Consider the following 25,217-nt stretch of genomic DNA (forward strand, 5'->3'; position numbering starts at 1 on the left):
CACACAGGCACCATCTTTTCAGTGGGCACTCTTCTAACTCAAGCACAAAACAGGCCAGGACATTAGTAGGTTTGGCACCAACCCAGAAACTAAAAACATTTAAAACATTTCACCTGTAGGTAGAGGAAAGTCAATGTCACTGAGAAGTGCTAGACCTAGTGTTCAATCAAAGTCAGGGAAATGGTGTGATAGATTTCCTGTCTGTTATTGAAAGGTCCTTCTGTGTTACTGAAAGAAGTGTGTGACAGCCTACCCGTAAGGCTTGGTACTGAATTTTCACCAAAATACCCAAAACAAATAAAAAGCAAAATCTGCATACATGTGTCACTGAACACAGATAAAACATACACATAAGGTTTAACCCCACTACTAATTCTACATAAGACATCACCCTACAGCTCCAAGAGACTTCAAGCATGGTATATGAGGAATACTTACTTTTTGGCAAATCCCCAGTGCTTGAAGCTGAAACTGTTCTGCTCCTGTCGTGAGATGGGCTGCTCTCCTCTCTTTCAGTTACAGTTGATCCTTCAGAAACAGCAGAACCACAAGCTACAGATTCTAGAGCCCCAGAAAACACTGAGGCTGAAAATTCAGAGAACTGTGACTCGGGAATTTTATGACGTCCGTTTGGCAATTCACCATTAAACTGTTCATAGGAGCTGCTATAAGAGTAATCACTTTTTGCATTTGGCTCATCAAGATTATACTCCTCTGGATTTGGACATTCTTCCTCTTCCTCGTCTTCGTCTTCAATCTGTTGTTCCAATAGGAATGGGCCATTCACAATATGGCCATTTGTTTTGGGGGATTCTATCCACTTAGGGTCTGTAGGGTCAGTGTTGACAAGTTCCTGCTCAACGTCGTCATCTTTTTCAGTATTTTCTTTCTCTGTGTCTTCTTTTTCATCTTGATCTTCTGCTTCACCTGAAAAATTTCAATGAGCAACACATTAGATCATACATCAGTATACCATTTGAAATTAGGCGTTCATAATTTTTAACTCTGCAGTAACTACTTGACTTCTGACATGTCACACAAGGAACCACTGAATATCACTGAAAGACCTTAAAAATCTAAATTAAAGGCAAAAGAAAGAACTAATAAGGCTGCTGGAAAAAATAAACAATGAGAAGTGGGTCAGAAGGGAAGAATTCAGAAGAGAAGAATGTTATGAAGGAAAGATATATGAGGTCTTGAAAGAAAGCTTTACAAATCTTTAAGTTAGTCTGTGTCAAACAGGGAGTCATCACAGAAGTAGGAAAATTCTCAGTAAGAGCAGAACAAAACTAAACCAAACCAAATGACAGAGGGTCTCAGTGGTTACATTTTTTATCAGAATTGGAGACAGTTGACAAGAAAACCAGGGAAGCCAGAACACTGCTGGACCATAACAATTATGCTCCAAACCACCAGGACTAAACAAGAATTTTAACACGACATCTTAAAAATTTTAGTGAAGAAGCTGCAGTTATTATTACCTGAATAGATCATTACAACAAACGTTGTAACAAGAAAAGGGGAAAGTAAGGGGGACTATAACTACATTAATGTTACAGAATACAAATTCATCTTATTTTTCCCACTAGCTCACCAAGATACTTGGTTATGCCACTTAATGTGGTATGACAACTGACTGTTCTGTTGAATTTTCTATGTGCTCTTTTGTGGGATTTCATAGCTAGATTGCTATTGATGTTTTTATTCACTTCTACAGTAGGTTTGACTTTGCTTTTCCTTTTTAGACTTTGTAGTTGTGATTTTACCTACAGGAGAAAACGAAACTTAATGGTCTAGGAAAGTTTGGAGACTTTGTTCATTGCACCAGATGCAACGCTGCAATTACTGTCCCCGCTGAAACAGTAAATTCAGGGTCAATAAAAGCAGGTAATACTAACCATCATCATTTCCAGGTTCTTCATCTACTACCTCTTCTATATCAGCTGTTTTTAGTTTCACCTCTGGGTGGTACTCATCTTCTTGTTCATTTGATGGTACAGCTGAGGTTACATTTTCTTCTATTTTTTTCCTTTCGGCTTCTCGCTCTAGTTCTTCTATTTCCTGCAGGCGTTTTTCTAACAGCTCAGCTTGTCTCTTCTGTTTTTTCTTCAGTTTTTTCTTTTTGTTTTTGGATATTTTTCCAACCTGAAATATTAATATAAACAGAAGAAAACAGAAAACACCCTAAACAATTATTCTCAGGGCATCTCACAGCAAATTCACTTGCAGTATGATTACTTTTTATCTGAAAATACTGGACAGCAATTAATACAGTAAATACATTGCTTTTTCCATTTTACTTCAAGAATGATGTAGGGTTATATGAATCAAAAAAAGCTATCAAAATTTTACATAGTTATATATGTTTTTACATGGCTGTTTATTAGATACAAGAGCAAACTAAATCTAAGATGCCATAGTAAAATTCCTATGATCCTATAATCTTGACTAGGCACAATAACTTCAGTCTTGATTAACAGATGATATTTTATGTGGAAGATAGTCTGCTATCATATCTAGTTATTTATATATAAATTTTATACATGATTTCTCTCTCTGTACAATGCAGGTAATGACCAGCAAAAGCATGCTGAGAAAAATGATACGAGAAAGCCAAATACATTGAAAACGGTGAAGAATTTTAAATAAATCCTGTGTTGTTCAGTTATTTCCTCTGAAAGGAAAGCATTCTTATTATTCACTTCTGGCCCAAAACATATGAATCACAAACAACAGATGGCCATTACGAAAAGTTTCACGTTTTATATAACATAAGGATTGAAAAACTCAGGTGCAATAACAAGGAAAATAAAAATTAACACATCTGAGCTAGGACTGAAACATTTTCTTATATTTTATCTGAATTCTGACTTCTATTTTTATTATTTGATAAATGAGATCTACCCAGTTTTCATTCATTGTTTAGCTATCACAGTGACAAATCCTCATATAATTAAAAAATAAAGCACAAGGAACAAAGGGAAATATTATTTTCTCAAAGGTTTATCTGTAATCCTGTTATCTTCAAAAGAAGCTATGGGACAGTCAAAACAAGACAGTTCATTTGACAATCCTATTAATTTTCATCCATGTTATATGCCCATCAAAATTATACACGTCCTGTACACACAGACATAGAAAGCAGGTTTGACCTTAGATATTTCTAAGCAGCTTTATTATTAGCGGTTATTTGCCCTATGTATATGGCAAAAACATCTTTCAAACCTCATAAAAAAACTCTCTCCTTTAAGGCCTTGATGATTAAGGCCTTGAAGTCCTTAAGCTATCTGCAAAGCATGATATTTAGTGCATGCACCCATTTTTGTCAGGATTTGAATGGAATGGATTATTCCTCGAAAGAGGAAAATGGCAACGCTTAACTTTCTTTGACATAGCTATAGAACTGCAAGTCTATGAGACTTTCCATCAGAGAAATACTGTGCTTAAAACTGGTAAGGCCAAAGACATTAAAAGAAGAGTGTTCTTTGAAAGATAAAAGCTTTATTCAAAGGAAGCTTTTAAAAATGGTAGAGACTACCAACAGTCTAATAGCTACTAATACTTACAGAAACACAGAAAATAAGATAGTTAATTTGAATTATGTAACAATACTTACAGGCTTTTGTTGTGGAGCTGTACTCACTGAAAAGAAAAAAACACAATTTTGAAGATATATTTTTACAAAACCAACTCTATAAAAGTAGAAAGTAGTAGAAATCATGTAAAAATATTCTTAACTAAATACAGGGCAGTGATTTTTTTTTTTTAAAGTCAGATTTTTTGCTCTTTACAAATACCTGCTGCCTGAAATCATTTGATGTCTCCATTAGAGCATCTGGAATTGGAAGGAGCTAGCATCAATTTCTGTTCACTCTGTTGTGGTTGGTGGAGAGTTAATGAAAGTCAGAAAGGAAAGTCTGAATCAGTGAAGGGTGGACAGAAAACATTAAATGACTGCAGGGTTGTCACAGATTAAATGTATGTAGTCAGCTGACTAAGCAGGTATAGATAATTTTAATTAGTTCAGGGAATATCAACAAAGATGACTACTGTGCTGCACTCAACAGAAAAGTCAAATATTCACGTCTCCTTTGTTCTGAAACCAGGTAGTTTGATTGCTAGGACTAGAGGCATGAAGAAGTGCTCATGGCAAAAAGCATACCACCACAGAAAAAGCATCTCCAGCATGGACCTCTTCCTAAGCATCTCTCAGAAGGACACCATCAATGACTAGGTCTGATGAGATTACAACACTGTGAAAATGCACAGAACAGCAATACAAGCCACCACCCCCCACCCCCAAATAATCAAAACCAATAGAAACAACCAAATACAGGAGACAGAGGCAAAGTGGAAGTGAGAAAGAGGAACTGAACGGGGGAGGAGAACCTCTCACGAACTTCTTCAGACACATAGGCATATGGCAATTAACAAAATGCAAAATAAAAAACGGAGACAGTTGAGACTTCAGAGTGCTTTTATAGGTTCAGCTCCTGCTGCTAAGTTAAGGGAAAAAACTGCTTGTATGTCCCTGAAAGGGCAAGGTTTTCAAAACGATTCTTAATCTTGAGTACCATCACTGCTCTAAAAAGGGAAATTATGCAGAACCTATTCTTGAAATGCTGTAAAGAAAACACATCTTCAGCTCCTGTGTGAAAAGCCATAGATTTAATTACAATTTGCTAAGAACAAAGTGTGATAAGAACTCCATCAATATATTCCTTTAAATAATATTCATTTTAATGTCAGGAGGCAATATAAAGGCTGCATGAACAAAATGAAGTTACTTCCCACACAAATAACACAGTCTTTAGCTATGTGATCACACATTATGTAAAATTCAATACAATATATTAATGACTCAGAAGATTTTTGCATCTTAACGTATATAATACTGTGAAATATTTATGGATTTTGACCACAGTATTTGTTTCCGATATAGCAGGTGTTTTTATTATACCTCAGAGATTTTAAGCTGCGATATATTTTCTGACAATATTACAAAGGTATTTAAACGTTATTATTTCTCCACTGCCTGTAGCTGATGTGCTCAGTTGGCAAATAAATAGCAACCCCGTGGTACTGAAGACTGCTAGAAAAGCCACGCTTCCTCCCTGTTTGTCTTTACTGATTGCTGTGAACTTCTTTACCTTGGTTTCTCCTAGCTAAACATAACGTACAGTTCCTATCTAAACTCTTGGCAAGCTTAGCATAAAACATTTTACATACAGTGCTAGGGACAACGGCTTATCAGGAATTCAGTTACGTACAATTAATTCCATTTTCAAGGGTGAAAAACTATGGACTCTAAGACCTTCCACTGCATTCTGAGAATAAGTTATAACTGACGAGAAGGCAGATAATTTCACAAGGATGCTGATGAACTTGTAATGGAACTAGACACATAATTTAGATAAGATTATTAATTATTGTCAATATTAGAGATGCAAGGCTCCAGTGTGGCTAAAATCCAGCCATTAAAGCTTGTGGGGTGGAAGGAGAGTAAGTTTATACTGATAAATCTTTTTCCGTATCTGGGGACCCTGAGAACTGGAATGTGCAAAACTGAGAAGAAAGCATTTCCCTGATCATTTCCAGTGCATGAAAAAGAATTAACTAGGCATGCATTTTTCACACGCAATTACTTAAAATGCTCATTTTTGATTAAACAAAATATTATTAGCATTAATATACTGATGGAACTTTACTACATCACATTTAAATACACTATCTTACCTGCTGAGCCAGAGGGGGGAGGAGCACCAGCTTTCTGCCACTCGGTAGCTTCAGCAGCCATTCTACGAACATAGGCATCATCCACGCACATCAAAATGTTTTCTGGCTTTATATCTGTATGAATGATCTTGCACTTGCTGTGTAGATAATCTAGACCTTGAAGTACCTAATTACAAAGGGATTTTTTAAAAATGTATTTTAATTACCCAGATCAAGCTAAATGTATTTATTATTAGTACAGAGATGTTCAACTGATTGCCTGCAGTCCATATGTGGCCTGACAAGATAATTTATTTAGCTCATAAACCCAGTTATTGAGACTTTCCTGAGTAAGACGCTGGCTGGCTGAATTGTCTTGATGACAGCAACCTGCTCTCAGACTTCCATTTCCCAAGTGCTCTTTAGCTGATTTGCACACATGTAAAAAAACTTGATACATCTTCCTTTGAAAAAGGAATTTGGCTGCTCAGTCAGAAAGGCTGATCCTCACTGGTTCATTGTTTAAAAGGTAGTTATTGGGGGGGGGAATCAAACAAAAACCACTGCAAGTACTACATACTATAACTGAAGTGTGGTTTGTGAATAACCATCTTACAATTGGTAATAAAAAAAAGGCAAAAAGGGAAATGTGTTGTTGGAGATGAAACGCCAACTATAGTTTTCCTTAGAATGCCAATAGTAATTCAGCTTTCAATGTGACCAAGATGTCTCATAAGGATTTATCTACCTGTATTTGTCACATGAATTTTCTACTAGTCTTTCATACTCTACGCAGGCTAAATTCTGCTAGCTCATATCGAACCTACATATCCAAAGTCTTAAAAATGCATTCTGGGACGAAAATTAAAATCTGTTTTTTACACAACGAAAAAAAATCTCAAATTCTGACTGGAACAGACATACAGTAGTTTGTGTGATTTTACAAGTCTTTTAGGTAAGACCCAGGTATGATAAACCATGGAAGTCAATTATTCCAATTATTCAGTACAGAATAATGTAATAGCATAAACCAAGCTATTGCTACAATAATCTACATAAATATTGTAGAAAAATATCAGCAAGGAAGAAAAAAAAGCAGAAACCTGGCTGACCCCACTTAAAAGACTTCTTCCCATTTTTAGAGAACGTTCTACAGCAGGAAACAGACCTCCAGACTCACAAGCTCCACCTACAAGAACATCCTGCAGTTCTAGGTATTTTATAAATAAATCAGCGAGCTCTTTGCTCTTTAGTATCTTTTAAGACATTACTAGCTAGGGTGAACTTTAAAAGCAAAACGTGTTGGTTCAAAACACCAGTAACAGAATACAAAGACATTAGGCTACCACCCAGTCCCGAGCTAGTACCAGAACTGGTATGTTCATCCAGCACACAAGGTAGCTCAAGAGAAGAGCAGCAGCAGCACGCATATGATATTTATGCTCAGGCTAACGTATCCTAGAAACACCTCAAGTGCATAGCTCTGCTTTCTCCGGTTCTGGAGCTAGACTGGAACAGCAACCATTCTGAAAAGCTTTCTTTATATGCCTATATAAAAACTGTATGTTCACTTGAGCAGGACTCGGCGTCAGTGCCAACGGTACACCTAAAAACTGCTGCGTTCTTGATAATCTGGATTTTTTTCCTGCAGATCCAAAATACGCTTGACTACTTGCCAAAGCAACTGAAAGAACATACAGCACGTCTCAAAGTAAGAAATGTTACAGAAAGATTGGTTTACACTGGGAAGGTAGTTAGTGGTTAAGTGACTTCAAATTTTGAAAGAGGCATTAGCAGCAATAGCGACATAAAGATGGATTATAATAGTTTCTTCCCTCCCCCACTACACTACAGACCATCTTACAGAATTACCACTGAATGTCTGTAATTCTGAGGCCAAGAAAAAAAGATTCCAGAGTACACTGAAAGCTATAAACATTCAGAAGAAAAAATATCTGCGCCACTGCAATACGTAGAAGTGGAATTTAGGTGAAACTAGATTTGGTATCTCCCATTTTAAAAAGATAGCCTTTCCCCCTTTTAAGTAACAGCGTTAGGGTGACAGCTTTGTCTTTAATTTGGCTGAAGATTCTTTTTTTGGGGGAAAAAAAAAAATAGAAAACAGAATATCTTTTAGAATCCCAATCAGTTCCGTGACTTACCATAAGGACCATTCTGCTAGAATTTTATAATTAGAAAGAATGTTCTTAGCTGTCTTAAAATGTGGATCAGACTGCTTCATCCTAAAAACTGGAAGTACATTATACCACCAAACCAGTAAGGACATGTATACTACATGGACATGCTTTGCACCGTGCTCTGAGATGATGGAGAACAGGGAAAACGCTCCTAGTTTTTATTTATTTGTCCACGGAAAAAGGAAAAAAAATGAAATGGGTAATGTATTGTGACTCTGAAAAATTACAACAGATCCTGTTACTACAATCAAAAATGTAAATTAGAAGTCTGTGTTTTTTCCCTTGTAAAGGTCACATGGTTAGTTTCACCTAAAGAAACTCATAATTTGCAGTTTCTACTTAATATTCACTTCTTTTTCTTTCTTTTTCATTCACGGAGCCACATCATAGTGACTCATTAAACAGATTATTTACTATACTGTAGATCAAAGCAAACGTGAAAATTTTCATTGATCAAATACACAATGCTCATTTCAGCTTCAGTTTCAGAACATGATCCTCTCAAAAGAGACTGATGCTATACATTTTACAACTCAAAGTAAGGATTCCACAATTAAATAAATGGACATTCCAATCATCTCCACTACAAAAAAGGAACTGCAGCAACTAGCCCTTTTTTCAATTCTACAAGGTCTTCTCTTGCACGACAGTTCATATAACTCTGCCCCAGGGGGAAAAAAGAAACTGCTTGAAACTGAAATGAAATTTCTTATTAAGAAATTCAACTCTCAGCTGCATTTTAAAATAAACCTAACTTTGTCCCAATGCTCAAAAGTACTCAAAAATTGAAAAAATATTTTCCAAATCATAGCATAAAAAATTCCTTTTCAACTGTAGCACAGAATTATAGTACTTTCTCAGCAAAATGGTTTGCTGTACAGTAACACCAGTGCAATAATTGAATTGTTTCATATTCAAGTTTTAAAAATACGTTTTTAGAACATGTGTAGCACAGGTTTTATCCGAGTACAAGAAAGAATAAGGATCTGTATTATCTTTAATGAGATGAACAACCTGGAAGTCTTACTAGTCAATGCCACTCTCACTAGTCCAAACAGTTCATTCCAACCTCACAAAAATTAAACCTTTTTAATCTTTCAGGACTAACCCGTTCCTCTTTTTTCAGGTATCAAGTGTTTGAATTACTTGGAATTTTTACCTTTGCTTACATTCAAAGAGTAATGTAGGTTGGAAGATTGTATGATTCAAACCCTCCCCCATCTAAGTCATATCAGATTCAAAGTTGTATCTAACCTCAAAATCAGACCAGCCTTTAGATAGTTCATTTCTGACTATCTCCTAAGATGCAGACTGTATAACACTGCGTAACACTGTAGACAACCTGTTCCAGTGCCTGACCACCCCCACTACAAAGAATTTCTTCCTAATATGTAACCAGAATTTCTCTTTTTGTAATTCGTGTACATTGCTTCTTGTCCTATCTCTGTGTTATCGACAAAAGAAGTCTGGCTCCATTTTCTCTATCTGTGCCGAGGAGATCAAAAGTTTCCCCCCTTATTAGCCTTTTCTTCTTAAAACTGAACAAACCAGTTCTCCCAAGACCTCTCATAAATCATATGCTGCAGCTCCCTCATCCTCTTCACGGTCTTTCACTGGACTCACTTCAGTAAGCCAATGTCTTGCACTCGGAGCCCAAAACTGTACAGAGTCCTGAAGTACTAAAGCAGAGCTTACTCATTCTGCTGCCTACACACTCTTGCTAACGTGGCCTACTACATGGTTTGCTTTCGTCATCACAGGAACCCACCACTGACTCACATTCAGCTTGCCTACCAGGTCCCCTTGTGCCAAGCTTGCCATCAACCTTCACATTTTCAACCAGTTCTTCCTTATTCGTAACCAGTCCAGCAAGGTGCATCTCCAACTTGTCTCCTTGCTGAGACACAGCTCACCCCATGCTGAGAAATTGTCCTCAACACACTCCAGAAATTTCCTTGACTGCATGTGCCCCACCAGAGCATATATAAAGGTGGTTAAAAGTCGCCCATAAGAACCAGCTTATTCCACTTGTCTAAAGAAGGTGCTTCTCGTCTACTTCTGATTGGCAGCCTGTAGCAGATATATACCATGATGTCACCCTTGTTGGTCTCCCCTCTGACCCTGACCCATTCTACAGCAAAGATTCAAACATTTAAGCTCAACTCCTCTTCCCTGGCCATCCTTTCTAAAGTGCTTTATCAGGCTACCGTTGCTCTCCAGGCATCTGAGCTATCCCACCACACCTTTGTGCTCACAATGAGGTCATAGCTCTGCAACCACGTATGGATTTCTAATTCCTGTCCTTTCTTCCCCATGCTGTATGCGTTCATATATGCCACTTGACTCAGGTCCCCCAGTCATGACAATCAGAGAAAGCACTGAAAGCCTCCCCCATAATTCTGTCCTTCAGGCCCCCGTCCTTGCTGACCCCACTTCTCACTGGGTTGTGTTAACCATCCCTGTAGATCCCACCTGAAAGTCCTCCTCTGCGAGGTTACAGGTGCCTGTTGGCAAAGATGCTGCAAAGCTGGGTTCAGAAGTTCTCACCTTCCTTCCAAAAAGGGGTTGTTTTCAGCTTGGATCCATTCAGCGGTCTGGCTTACAGCCTGTTTCTACGAACAGGCAGTGTAACTGAGGTAAGAGTAAGCTGCAGCAGGGAGCTCCCAAACCTGGCTTTGCTGCTAAACCCAGTGTATCAAGAAATTACATCGTAATTTCTCAGGTTTTGGCCAAACTCCAGGACAACGGTGCAACCAAAGCAAAAACATTCCAAACAAAAAAATGACAATGTTTACTGAAAACAGTAGATATTTATGTGCATGTATAATACAAATACACATATTTCCATGTCTTAGTAGGCAGCTCAGTTCCGCTGGAGCACTGCATTACTACCGCCCCTTATTTCTAGTATCTGAGCCACCTAGTTGTATAGAAATTAATGGACCTAAAATTTCAACTGTATACTAACAATTTAGCTAATTCTGATTAAAGAGTTGATAGGTTGATCTTCACCAGTTGATATACAATAATAATTACAAAGAAAACGACTTGAACAGATCACTGATTAATAAAATAGAGGTGATGTTGATGAAAGGCAATACAAGTTACCCAAGTGCCAAAATATTTCATTCATCATTTGTAGGTACTAACTGCACATAGATTAATAGTATATACAAAATCACAGAGAGATGTATATGATTTTTCCTTGCTGAGACACTATTTCTCTTTAAGATCACCTCTCAGCAATTTGATTTTCATAGTCTAGCAAAAGAACATATTTTGAAAGAACATGTCCCAGTGAAATGTTCTGAACTCTTTCATCTTGTTAACCCTCTGATTCTACAAAAACTTAAATAGAGATAGACAAATTTTTCAAAGAACAGTTTTTTCCTTTAGAACCTATTTTTAAGAGAGAGATACAATTTTTGTTCAGTTTTATAATAATAATATATTATTTCCCACTGTTCTGATGTTTTCTTTTCCAGCAGATCTTGTTAAGAAGCATGACATGTCAACTAAAACTGAAATTCAATATGAATATCCTTACATCTATGAAAAAGACTCGTTGCTTCAACTTCTTATTTTCTAAAGCAGCTCAGGAAATTCCCTTACCAGTGGGAAACCTTGATTTAAAACAAAACAAAACAAAAAACCCCCAAAAACGCAGCATGCAGAAATGCAGGCTAGCCAGAAAGATGCTCTTGCAAACCCTGCTGGGATTACCAAGAAAATTATCTTATCTTAGATATGCATTAGTAAGAGTTCAGTTGAAATATCATCATTCTAACCTTCAAACTGTTAACAATGCTGGAAAAACCTAATTAAAACATTAATACATCTTACCTGTCGAATTATACTTTTCACACAACGGATGGGAAGGCCTTGATAATTGGACTTGATTATCCATTTTAGGAGATGATGTCCAAGTACTTCGAAGACCATACAGACATCTGGGATTTAATTAAGGATAATTTCCAAATAAACTTGTTGATGAGATCAACACAAATGTTCATTTGCATACTAGCTAAAGCAATCATCACCCTGTTTAGAGGGAAAATAGTTCCCCCTAAAATGAGCAGAACATGGTATATGCTTTGGTACTACATTTCAATTCCATATAAACACATACAAGAACAGTGCCCAAATGTAGAACAAATTAAAATAAAACATTTTAATTATGCAAATCTTGTCAGATATTTCTACATGTTAACAATAGCATTAGCATGAACAATTAAATTAATTGCAAAAAACTAACTAATTCATTCTTGGTTTCTTTGAAACCGAAGTTTCAAGTACTGATTTGGCCTATCATCTCTAGTTTCTAATAAATTTTAAGTGATATGAATAGAAGGTTTTAACAACAAAAGTCTGCAGCAACAGTGTTTTAGAAAATGAACCATACTAAACATCTTTTTGATTAGGGTCAATTAAGAATCACTTGACAACAAAGACTAAAGTAGTAAGAGAATGGGCCTCGTACTGCCTACAGTTTTAACTGCAGAGATAATGGCAATCCCCAAAGAACCCAATAACAAAGAAAATCCGGAACTCAGAAGCAACATACAAAAAACACAATGCCATAAAGTTTAATTTGACCTAGCATCTACTATTGGCCACCAACAGAGGCCAATAGCAGACGATCAGGGAAGAGTATTAGGAAAAAACAAGATGTGGGAACTTCCAGTCATTTGTGGTTCAAGGGCTTCCTAAGTTAGAGATTCTACACTTAATATACCCGGTTAGGTTATCTTTCTATTGAGAAAATATTCAGATATTCAAGCTGATTGTAAGTTTTATCATGCACAACATTCCGTCAAGAAATTATACAATTTCACTATACTGAGTTAATCCTCAGACCTGAGCTGGGAATGACCTTAATGTCGCTGGAAATCAGAAAGAATGTTAAAATCTTAACTACGTGATACTATAATCTTGCAAAGAATAGTGTAATACAAATAACAGAAAATGAATTAACTGATGGATACTGCAGGAAAATCTCAATGGATGAAATTAGACTGTAACTCAGAGACCATTCATAAGGAACTACACTGCTAGGGCAGAAATCTTACCTAACTTCTCCAAGTTTTATTAACTAGAGTCTTGACAATGATCTTAGAGTCACTGCCTTAACTTGTGTCAAAATGAGACTTACCTTGTGTATTTAAATTCTTCTGAAGTACCTACCTATATGCATAAAGCTAACTGAAGTGTTAAAATCTACATCCCCTATGCTGGAGTTAGCCCAAAGTTAAAAGGTCTCAAGACTGGTCAAGGCACATGGTGAAGAACTGTAACATTTTGATTGCTGCTACCTGTTCATCTCACTTCACGTTCCTTAATTCCTGTATTAGAGGAGATAGCGAATAGTCATTTCCCAATCATATCAATCAAGTCTACTCAGAATATTAAAAAACTCTGTTCCATTCAGAAGAGGAAACAGTCTGGGTTACTTCACCACACAAGCACCCAATGAACAGAAGTCACTAGTAAAGCACACAGCCATCAAAAAGGATGAGCAGAGCACATTAGCTCTGCAGAGCTTATTAACTTAGCCCACGCAGTGAAGTTGCGATGCTACAGCAACACAGATTTCAGAAAGGCAAGACACTGCAGCATTCAGAAATGAAATTTAGGACACCCACCCACAGTCCTTCAGACCACTGCTGCTGCAGACTCTCTAATGCACATTCCGGCCATTCCTTGCACTTACAGAAGTGCTAAGCCTTGCTAGTAACCAGAAGAGAAAGGGGTGCAGGGAAGTGACTAGCTGAAAGGCAAGGGGAGGGCACCGAGAAGGAAGATGCAAGGAGGAACGGCAGAGGCAGACAAAGAGAGGGAGGGCCACAAGAAAGAGAAGTGATGTCTACCTGAAAAAAAGATTGCAATGTTTTGCTGGGAGTACTTGGACAAACTCAAGGCATGCTCAGTACTGAGGAGGCAACTGGGATGGGGAGAAGACGTACAGGAGGCTCAGTGTTTGGAGTAGATACGCAAAAATGTGACTGTTCTCTGATTTACTATCCTGACCTGAAAAACATTAACTGTAAGCCAGACTGCCCACAACAAAGAGCCCGGGAAAAGCTGTGCGTTAACTATTAGGAAACCAGCCTTGCAAGCCCCAGGATCTTCCTTCAGCACCAACATCGTGACAGATGAGTATGTCCAAAAAGTCCTCCAGCAAAAATAAACCTGAAGCCCACCCAGCAGACATGCCTCTTATGAAATGCTCTTCGAAGCAGTTTGAGGAATGTTTGAAAGATGAAAACTGAGCAGAGCAGCAAAAGTGAGAGCAAACATAACACGAATCAGCTGACAGGCTTAAGTATGTAAAACTGTTCTTTCTTGACTAAAATCCCGCCTGTAACTATCTATCTACAAACACACATTACAGGAGCATTTAGAAATCTGATGACGGTTAAAGACTAGTTAAGCCAAATGAAATAAGGCTCTGGTACCAACACAGAACATTCTGGATGTATCTTAGTTGCTTCTGGATTGGCAGCATTTAGGCTCTATGGCATTTAATTAATGCTATGTATTCTTTGGAGAGAAATTTATTACAATTATTATAATGTCTGATTGTGTCGCGAATGTTTCCTTCTTTACTCTTTTACTTGTCTCTCCAAAGACTTTTTTTCATTATGTGATTATCTGAATCTTTTATTAAAAAAATGCTATACTCAAATAAACATTTATTAAGGCTCAATAAATATCCAGTGCAGACAAACATAATAAACTAAAACACCAAAGTGCCCAAGTTCAGGAATTCTGTTATTTCCTGAAAAAATCATAATTGCAATCTTTTTAAAATGTACAAGTAGCTAAAAACTTATCAGTCTGATGCAGCATAACACACATTGTTAAAATCCTTCTGTATATAAACACTTATTACAGCTCCTAGGAGAAAGATGACTGTTTTCAGACACACAGTGCAGGCCAATGGCTCTGCACATTCCCAGCTCTGTGCTACACGGCTCTTGACAAGTTTCCCTGTTTGGAAACTCCACGACATTTTGTGATATTAGCCATCCAAAGGATTCACCCACCTCTCTTCTGTCTTGCTTTAACTTTTAAATGCATTCCATAACCAATAATCAAGCCTCTATGAAGCATATGTTGTTTTAATTTACAGTCAAGGAACAGATATTTAGTGACTTGCCCAAAGGAAGCTGGAAACAGTAGAGCATGGAAAAACTCTCAAATTGCTGTATTTCTCTCAAGCTGTTCAACTCAATAGCACTAATGTAGCACTAATACGGCATTTTAAAAACAAATAGCAGCAAAATGTTAAAATCTGTTACCTGCTCCCTCACAAAAGAACCTGCACCAAAGATTTTTTTTCCCCAGAAGATAAAAAGGAGTTGATCAAATAATCAATGCAACCAACCACTGCTCAAATAAGCAACGCAACTCAGGATTCACAAACTGTCCACAAGAAAACTCGAAGCATAAGACACTTGATGTATTTTCACTGGTGGCTAGGATTTCAACAGACTTCCAGCCGTAATGTAAATTTGAGTCCAGTATCAGCCCATCCTGTCTACTGCACCTTTCTGAAAAACATACTTCTCAGCAAGGCAGGAGCATTTGCCTTCCACATAAAACAACTTCTGTACTGCGAGAGTCTTCAGCATGAAGGTAAAACTGAAATAGAGTAAATCAAATTAGCTGCCCAGTTTTAATCTGCTAATACAAAGCTATCTGAACACTTATTTTTCACTAGCGCATGGTCTCCTTCGGCTTTGTCAACTTAAGTGTTATATTTCAAAAAGTTTGGATACACTTTCAAAATATTATCACGAACAAAATTTACTCTTCACACTTAGAAATGGCTCTCACCTTTAATACAGATGTATACATACATACATACATGTGAATCTTAGCAATAATTTGAGAACATTATTGGGAAACTGCTCCGTTAAGCAGATAACATTTATTTCTATGTATAGTTATGAATATATTTTTTATTCCCTATTTCATATTGGTGTTTTACAATGAAAACCGTAAGTTACAATTTCTGATTTCTAAAAATAACTTCAATTATTCTTCAATCGTACAGCTGCCAGCTGAACACCTGAAGTGCTTTGGTTGCATTATTTTTTGTGAACATAGTTAGAAAATAGAGATATTTATTAAATACTTCTTAATAAGCATCTCAGCTCATAAGTTAAAACCTATTTTTTGCAGCACAACAGCAGCACCAAGAAACCCTAACCAGGGTTCTTTTCCTCACTGTGTTAAGCAATTTCCTTGATCACAAACCATTTATATCCAGGTTGAAATGACTACTGGCAACTGTATGGGTTATTTTAGTTCGTTTTAATTTGATGATGAAACCTAGGAAAAAAGCAGACTATACTAACTTCACTTATATTTAAGCAGCTTTCTACCATGCTCACTGACCACTGAGGCAACTAGGAAACAAACCAAAACGGGACAAAGGGAAAGCAGTTAAGACCCCCATTCTGTAACTGAGAACACTTGTCCCACACACTCATTCTCAGTTATCACAAACCCAAAGGCTTCATACCTAATGTCAAGAGACAGAAGGATGGGATGAAAACTGCTTGCACACTTCTCCCCGAAAGGATACTTTCTAGTGGGCATTCGAATTTACTGACAGTCACCTCCTAGATTCCTCTCCTAGGGGACGAGAGTTGGTGAAGAACATCTTAGCCTGATCTGCCGAACACTGAAGGCACATCACCAAAATCAACTTAGTGGTAAGCGCTCTAGAGCAGGAACTGTCTTTCTGTCTGGTAGTATGACACGATGAACAATGAGGTCTGTTATTAGGGCTCCGAGACACAACAAGCATACACAAAAATACCAGCTGTAACAGTAAATGCAAGCACAGTAGTATAATAAGCTGCTAAAATATCTAATATAATTAGCAAGCATAACTCACTTGAGCTCAACTCTAAGATCAAATATCTTCACAGACCCAAAATTTTCCCTGAGAACAATATTCAGTCGTATTTTACTTTGTCTCCCTCCTTTTTTTTTTAAATTTTTTTAAAGGAAGCATTCAAAGGTAAAACTTCAAAACCTTTGCCAAAAAAGAGGTTAACACCTGGCCAAAAGAGGATCACATAAACAAGAGAGGAATCTCCACGCCCTCATGTGTCCCACAAGAAAACAGAAACCAGCTTCTTCGTGACACTGACGCTTTCTTTCTCTTTACCAGTCGAGCAAAACATGTTTCCTGTAAGCCTCGGTTATTACAAACCTTTTCAGTAAAACTCCAGTTTTTAAGTAAACTCTCTGTCTCTAGTTCTAGCAGACCATGACAGGATTCACAGGATTTTTTTTTTTTTATTTTGCATTGCGTTTAGAAGAACTAAGCTACTTTCACTCCCGTGAGTGCATTACATGCTGAACTACTCTTTGCATCTACATGTATTTTGGTGTTTCTACATTACAAATCTGAAGTACGACTAACTAGAAAAAGGCCAGAACTAAATGCTTACTTATCTTAGTACGTAATTTTTAACGAAGATGTCATGTTTTCAAAAGGATACGAATTCCATTCATTCCAGAAATTTTGAAGTCATCAATTAGCTGTACAACCATATCCTTGTTGGGATCATTAGGGTCACTTTCACGAACCTAAACCAAGAATGTAAACACTGACATTTTAGGGAAAAGTTCACTTTAAAATACTAATTAATTAGCTTTCCACATGAAGTTAAACAATATTTTGGAGCTTTGGAAATCATGGTAACACATAATAAGCCAGCTATTTAGAAAAAAAAAATGTAAAAAAGTTTAAAAACAATATTCTGCTGCATTTTTTAAATTCATTATTACTATTATTATTGGTATTGAGCACTAAATTGCATGAGTGATACTTACACACTTGAGTAACTTTATTTCATCCAAGGCTGTCTCTGTATAATGCTGGGCACTTTTTACAACTTTCATTGCAACAAACCTTTTCCCCCTTGAAAAGAACAAAAACATTCTCAACACATGCTCTGAGCTAAAATAGACATACATTGAAGGTTGGGAAACTTTAAATAGAATATTTTGTAACCTAATGTATTCTGAAAGAAAACACTGAAATTACACTGAAAACAACTTTTAACCATACTCTGTTAATATTTTGTCTCCTTGATGATAATGTCTTTAAAAGAAGTATTTGGTTACACGCTTTATCATTCAATCAAGTTATAATTATATTTTTTCATTAAAGATAAAACAGAAATAAACACATTAGCTTACTCTCGCATGTTCAAGACAACATGCAAATTCAATAAGCAAAGCTAACTTGTCAAAGAAAATAGAATTACACTTATATCTTAGAGCTTTTATAAACTATACCCTTAACCAAGAGCAAAATAAGACTGCATGCATCTTTCTGGATAAAAAGATAGCAAACATTTACATAACATTATCATGCATGTGAAACAAAAGCTACTGCAAACAAAATAAACTAGCATATTAAGAAAAAAGTGAATGGAAAGAAATAGTTTTCTTACTGCATATCCCAGCATAGCCAGACTGTAGAGAAGTGTCCCCATCCTAACTTTCTAATAACATGATACCGGCCATTGAAAAGATCACCAATTTTCACTGGATGATAGCCTCCTTTCATGAAAAAACGAGTAGAAAAAGAATATTCAGAAAACAAACAATAATTCCCACCTTTTCAAGTAATTCTTGTCATATAAATTTTCCTCTTCAAATTGTCCTGTACTATAAATAGGAAATCTAAAGAAAATTTAATGTTAAAAATTCTGCCTTACTTGGCCTGGAGGGAAAAAACTCAAGTTCTCTTAACTACTGTAGAGTGGATTCACCCTTCTCTCTTATGGCTTTTATTTGTGGTAATATTACCATCTGTTCTCTATTTCCCCAGGCTTATCTTTCACTTCACAGAGAATACAGGAAAGTTCTACATTATTTCTTTATCATTTTTGAAGCTTCCCCAGTCAACATATTTTGGATGATTGCAGAATCTCAGCAGAGATTGTTTTAATTCCCATTTGCTTTCTTCTAATACAGGCAGCAATAAATATTTCCTGAGAAAATGTTAGGAACAATGCGGACTTTATCAATGCTCTTCTGCTTGGCTCCTGACCCATAGCAGCAATACATTTTTCTCATATCTGAGGTTTTTACAGTGAGGAAGAAAAGAGAGCAGGCAGCTATGGGCTTTGTCTGAATTGCTTTTTAATTACCGAAGTCTGCAGTCCTAACTTACACCACTACACGGGTCCTCAAAAGCCCCATTAGGCAGAAGGGCCAACAGGACAGAGCAGGCTGGAGCTCAGGTTTCTAGGCAGCATGAGGAGGTGTAATGAAACTTTTTCTTTCCTTCGTATTTTAAGAGGGATTATTCTTCCCAGTCAAACCAGAGAAGACAGTGATTGCACAAGATTATTATTCAGACCTTAACATACTAATAATAACATCCACAATTTTGCCTAAATTGCAAAGAAATAATAAAGCTGCCCCATGCAACCCTCCAGGACATCACCAGCAGCAGACTCGGAGCAGCTGTCAAGGAATCACCTCTTCGGCTCTTTCTGGTCCTTCACAATATCATGCCCAACTGTCCTTTGGCAGGATCCTCAGTTATTGACTATTCCACTTAAAATCAGGAAAAACTCAGACTACTTTCTCTAAGTTGCTATATTTGTTTTGAAATCCCCTGAAAATCTTGTTAGAACTGGTGCCCAGTTAAGACAACAATGTGAACTTATCACTTAATTTCTTGGATTTAAAACAAGGACTTGTCTCTTATCTCCTTTTTATCTGTGGAACAGCGACATCAAATCTGGATATATTTATATCATTTCCTTGCTAATAACATCTTTTGCCCTATCAGAAGTTCAAAAGTTTACTTGTGAACTTTTCTCAAATGCTTCCAGAGCAGATTCATAAATTTAATACAATCATACGATAGAACTATAAAGATTACATATTCAACAGAACGATAAAGCTTAAATAACATATTGCTTTAGATGTTGGTATGTCTCAACTGAAACTCTAACACACACACACACAGCTTCGGTAGTTGTATGTTAAAGTGTAACTTCGAGCTTAGCAGACATCAGACAGTCGCTGGCTTGCGCACAGCTTCAACCAAAAGCTGACCCATCCGACACGGCTGCAGCTGCCCAGGCTCCCGCACGTAGTACCGCTGGCAGAGACTCAACCAGCTCAGGCCAGAGCACCAGGGAAGCAGCACTCACACGTATTCCGTCTCGGCCGGGGCCAGTCTGAGCCAAGTGGCAGCAACAAACAATTTCAGACGGGCAGCGCAACTCCCAGCTATACAGCGCTGGCTTCATGCACCTCCCTGTCCACCTGCCTCCCAGTTTACACCACCGCAGAGGGTCAAACATGTTCACCGGGCACAGGAATGGGTCTGGTGTCCACAGGGAGCACAAAGCACAGTCTCAGCTCCCCCTGCCTAGCAATAAGGTGTTGAAGTTTCATCTTTCCCATGAAAATTTTGCACAAATCTATGAAGATCCAGATACGAGAACAATCTTTACACTTTTAACCCGTGAGAACTGTATACTTACTATCACACATGATATTTCATTTCACAAATCATTAGGTATAAAGACACCAACACTTTCAGTTAAAGAAGGGCAAAGGAAAAAGAAGGCCCTAGTTCAGGGCAATACGGGAGGACCGAGACATATGGACCCAGCCTAGGACTGAGCCCCAGGACTCCCCCCTGGGGGTGACCTACCCTCCCCTCCATCACTGGGAAGGAAACATTCGGGAAAAGCTGCCAGGACACCTCACCTAGCAACCTAAAAAGATACCTTCATTTCCACTGTTGAATGGTGTCAACCTCAGTAAGAATGCGCAGCATTGCCAAGTGGGAACTCCTTACTCTTCAAAGAAAAAACAGATCACTTTTGGACCACCCGACCAGATTTACACTCCAGGAAAGGTGGGGGGACACAGACTTACTGAGCGTAAGTGTTGATGATTGTGCTGTCCACTTCATTTGCGAAAAGAAACAGTATCGGCCACATGTGAAGCCCAAGTCTATTGCGGCTTCATTATTATAGATATTTTGCTGAATAAACTCACATATACAATCCATACTAACAGAATCATTAAAAACAAAACAAAATTTTAATTTAATTGTCTATTTAACCATACTTGCAGTAACAGCTGCTGAAAATATTTAAAAATCTGAATAAATATAATCATATTTTAAGACAGCTATTGACTGGTTTAAAACAAAAAATAATACTGCTCTTTGGTAAATTCTTTCCATAAAACTCCATCTAGGATGATGAAGTGGAAGGCTGAGAGAACATACAGCAATTCTACCTTTCCATTACTGAAAAAGTTTGCATTTGTGAAACGAATCGAGTCTGCTGACCTGACAGCAAGAATTAGGTAAAACACTTCTGCATAATTCACTATCACAGTATCATTTCTTCTGACTTGAGTTTTGTCCTGCGTGTATCATTGCATGAAAATGGTGAGACGTACGAAACGTTATTCTCTGTACAATCATTATTCCTTTTGCAAACAGATGTAATTAGAAAAACCGAAAAATATTTAACACCTAGTTTTAACACCTCTCTATGGTTTGCAAAACAGATTTTAAAATTCAACAATACAAAAACTTCTGAAACATTTTACAATTTTTCTAAATATCTAGTCCTATTAAATCATTCCTTAATGATACGGCTTCAGATGTACATGAAAACACTCACAATTCATGCAGCCTTTTGCACTGCCAGAAGGGAGTATGTGGGCCTTCGTGTATATAAAACAATGCCCAGCAGTAATTTTTCTGTACTAAACAAAATATGTGCTTTTTTTGACATGTTAACAGCATAACACTCAAGGATGAAGAATTTACATACAGGTAAACCCTCTGTTTCTAAGAATAGTTTAGGTAAACAAGTGCCTTATAAGTCTGCCTCTCTGCAGGTAGCCTTTGGCATACTTGTGCTTCAAAGGGTCAAAAACAATCGAAAACTTGGGACAGTTTCTTCCCATCACAGACAGGAGAGAGAACACCCTACAGAGGAAATCAAAGACACCAAAGACAGGTTAATAAACTGGGGGTTGAGAAGTTATTTTAGTAAAATATACGTACTGCAAGAATAACAATACTATATATGTAAAAGCCATGTTATTTTGGTCACTACAGCACTGTCGTAACTAATTATAGCAATAGAACCAGCATATGTTACAGATACCAACAGCAGTAGCATATTCTCTGAGCACATATAGTCCACAAGATACTTTCTACTGTCCTAAGCCACAACAGGAGCAGTTTTAGAAATAATCGATTACCGTTCCTGTACACGTTACTCCCTGATTATTCATGTCAGCAACATATTCATTTACAGGTTGTGGACAACCAGGTAACAACATGCTTAGTTAAATGCATTTTAAACACTGGTGTCATCCTATGACTGAATGTAATTATTTAAGTTCTTCATGATACAGAAAGTATTTCTAAGTAGTAGTAACAAGAAAGCATCTATGCAAAATTAGTGGGCTGAGAAAAATTATGTACTTTTGGAAAAACAATATTGGTATTTGAAAGTATACAATGTATAAGTGGCACTGCTGATAACGTAACAAAAAAACCTGTTGTGCTATTCACTGCAGCACACACAGAAAAAAAAGTCTCTCTCACAGCTAGCTAGCGAGCTACATGCACTCAAGAAAGAGGGTCAGAAAAATGAGATCATTATTCCTAAATGTCTCCTGAATGTATTGGTAATTGTAGCTGGCTAGTTCTATGTTTGTATAGGGAATTATTCCCTTTGTGAACTGGATGAATGGGAGACATCTCCAGGGGGCAAAGAAGATGATCAGAGAAGCAAAGAATTCCAATTACACCCATGACACGACAGGCTCTTGAAAAAAAATCTCCAAGTGTTTCAAGGCTTTTCAGAAAAGAAGAAAAAATAGCTTCATTGTCTAAATACCCCTTGAAAAATCACGTAGTTGGACTTTTGATATTTCCATTCCTTAAACAAACAAAGATTTGAAAAGCATTTAATGTAAATTCAGTGACACCAACAGAAGTCATTTCACAGATTTAAACAGGCCCTGGAGGAAGCTCCCCGGGAAAGAGAGGTTAGTCTGCTTTACACCGATGGCTGTTAGTTGTCTCTTTCACATCAGGTGCTAATTCAAACTAATCCAATTTCCTGATTAAAAATACTATTATGACTATTTACTAACCACCATGTAACATGGTGAAGCTGTGAGCACAGCACATAATAACATATCCTTAAAAATAATGAATAAAAATAAAATTAGTAATAAAAATACCCTGGCAATGGGAAGTACAGTTAACAGGTAAAATGCTGAGTTCATTAAAAAAATTAATTATATACTCCCTCATCAAAATTGCCCTCCAAAGAAATTTCAGACTGGGGTCGAGAACAGATGAAGTATGCTCTGTGCCTCACTCAAAAATCCTGGGAGACTGCCATTTTGAAGATAAAATTAGGAAGAAGAGAGACACTCCAGTAATAAATGATAGTTTCCAAATATTTATCTTCCACTCTGTAAACACAGGTAAGGTTACCCAAACCAGAAAAACATATTCAAACTAATAAAATACCTCTCAAAAAATGGAAATAATGTATCTAAAAGCCATCCCTGGAATTCTTTGCCAAATAACTTATTAATTCCCCATACTGAATATAAAATAAACAAACAGAAAGTCTGTATAGCCCCAGATCATCCCAATCTGTGCAGATTCTTATACAACATGGTGACTTTCCCTACAGTTCAACCCCAGCAGACTAAAAGAAGGAAATGTACTGATCAGTCTTACAGGAAATCATGGTCAGAAAACAGGTAAATCATCTACTGGAGCAACAAAAGCACAGTTCTTGCAGAAACAAATAATGATTATGACATCCAAATGAACCAAAGCTTGAATCATCTTTAATATAGTTCCATCAGTTCAGAGCTTCAAGACCAGAAGGATTCAGAAGAACCCTGAAGCATACAGAAGTTCCCTTTAATTTTTCAGGAAAATTGCAAGCATTCTTAGTGTAACATGTAGTTCATTTTAAAAGCATACAGATCTCCCTACTGACCTGCTAAAGTCACAGAGACTCTAGTTAAACAGGTAACGTATAAGCAGGCTGTAGACTTAAGACTTTTTTTTTTTTGTTTTGTGATCTAGCTTCTCCAGATGGTGACATTTTGCAAGAGATACTGGAACACAGACAACAGTGGATTGTTTGAAATTAAATGCAGCCCTTACTTCAGGGAAGAATTAAGTGGGGGCCTTGAAACACTTAATCTCAAGGAAATACAGATGTTTACAAGTAAACAGATGTTTAAGCAGCAAATTCTTACTCAGTAATGGAAGATGTTACAGATACTAGAGGAGTTATCTTAAGGAATAAATGTGTTGTAACAGAAATAATTTTTAAAAAAATACAAACATGCTTTAGCAACATGGTTTTCTTTTCCCTGCTGCAGAATTCAACATTTAGTTTGAGTTTACCGTTTGGTTTTCACTATCGGTATATGTAAGCCACTTAAACATTTGAAATATCACATTTTAATAAAACTTCTTACACCAAAATGATTACTTTCAATTGTTAAATCTGAAAATACAATTGTTCCAGGCTGGGAGAAGCAATTCTTGAAATAGCACATCTCCAGGCTTACAAACAAACTTCTGATTAAGAAGGCATCATCATATTTGACACAGAAAGTGTTTCTTGATATGAGGAATACAGAATACCAGATATAGTCAATGTGCATATAGTGCTTTTTGGCTGTTCAAAAACATTAATCTGAAGTGATAAAACTTTGTTTCCTAAAGTAAATTCTTATCTTGAACTCTGCTACGACAGACAACCCAAAGTTGACAGGCCTGTTATTTACGATTTTTCATGTAAGTACAGTATACATTTTACCCTAATGGGAACAGACTTGCAACTTTAGCAGTGACATTAAAACAAGCTTAAGTATTGACACTGTTGTACTGCAGTCACGTGTTTTTATACATTTAATGATATTAAAAAAATGAATATAAGCAACTACAAAAATTGGGGAAATCAAGAGCTAAAACAAAGATGTAGAGAGCCTCAGACAATGCTGAGGGCTGTGAAAGACAACACGCAAAAAAGAAACATGTAAACATCTCAGGCTGGTGCAGGTGAGAGAAGAAGGGAAAAAAGATATAGATTAAAAGATAAATGTAGTTGATGTTGTTAAAGGCATCAAGGCATTTTAGAACCTTTTGGAGTGTGTGTGTGAGGGGTGGTTTGTTTTGGTTTGGGTGCTTTTGTTTCTCTTGTAACTAAAATCAATCAAGAAAAGTTTCTT

The 25,217-nt window shown here is 36.9% G+C and overlaps 1 protein-coding gene and 1 long non-coding RNA gene across 7 annotated transcripts in view; one reads left to right on the plus strand and one right to left on the minus strand.

The window, feature by feature from the left end:
• Nucleotides 1-25,217, minus strand: part of SRPK2 (SRSF protein kinase 2) — a 152,445-nt gene that overhangs the window by 24,849 nt on the left and 102,379 nt on the right. For all 6 annotated transcript variants that reach the window (XM_087768047.1, XM_087768046.1, XM_087768051.1 and 3 more), the window contains 8 exons: nt 18,395-18,503; nt 17,769-17,856; nt 17,435-17,522; nt 11,757-11,863; nt 5,737-5,902; nt 3,617-3,642; nt 1,899-2,145; nt 439-927 (listed from right to left, as the gene is read on the minus strand). In XM_087768047.1, coding sequence (XP_087624173.1) covers nt 439-927; nt 1,899-2,145; nt 3,617-3,642; nt 5,737-5,902; nt 11,757-11,863; nt 17,435-17,522; nt 17,769-17,856; nt 18,395-18,503 — 1,320 coding nt within the window. The remainder of the gene's footprint in view (nt 1-438; nt 928-1,898; nt 2,146-3,616; nt 3,643-5,736; nt 5,903-11,756; nt 11,864-17,434; nt 17,523-17,768; nt 17,857-18,394; nt 18,504-25,217) is intronic.
• On the plus strand, nt 18,967-24,490 carry LOC148054504 (uncharacterized). Its single transcript, XR_015707071.1, has 3 exons — nt 18,967-20,854; nt 21,177-21,287; nt 24,061-24,490. It is a non-coding gene; the product is annotated as an uncharacterized LOC148054504 (long non-coding RNA).

This window comes from Nipponia nippon, unplaced genomic scaffold (genome assembly GCF_047370975.1).
Source record: "Nipponia nippon isolate SJK-2023a ecotype South Korea unplaced genomic scaffold, ASM4737097v1 scaffold_3, whole genome shotgun sequence".
NCBI lineage: Eukaryota > Metazoa > Chordata > Aves > Pelecaniformes > Threskiornithidae > Nipponia > Nipponia nippon.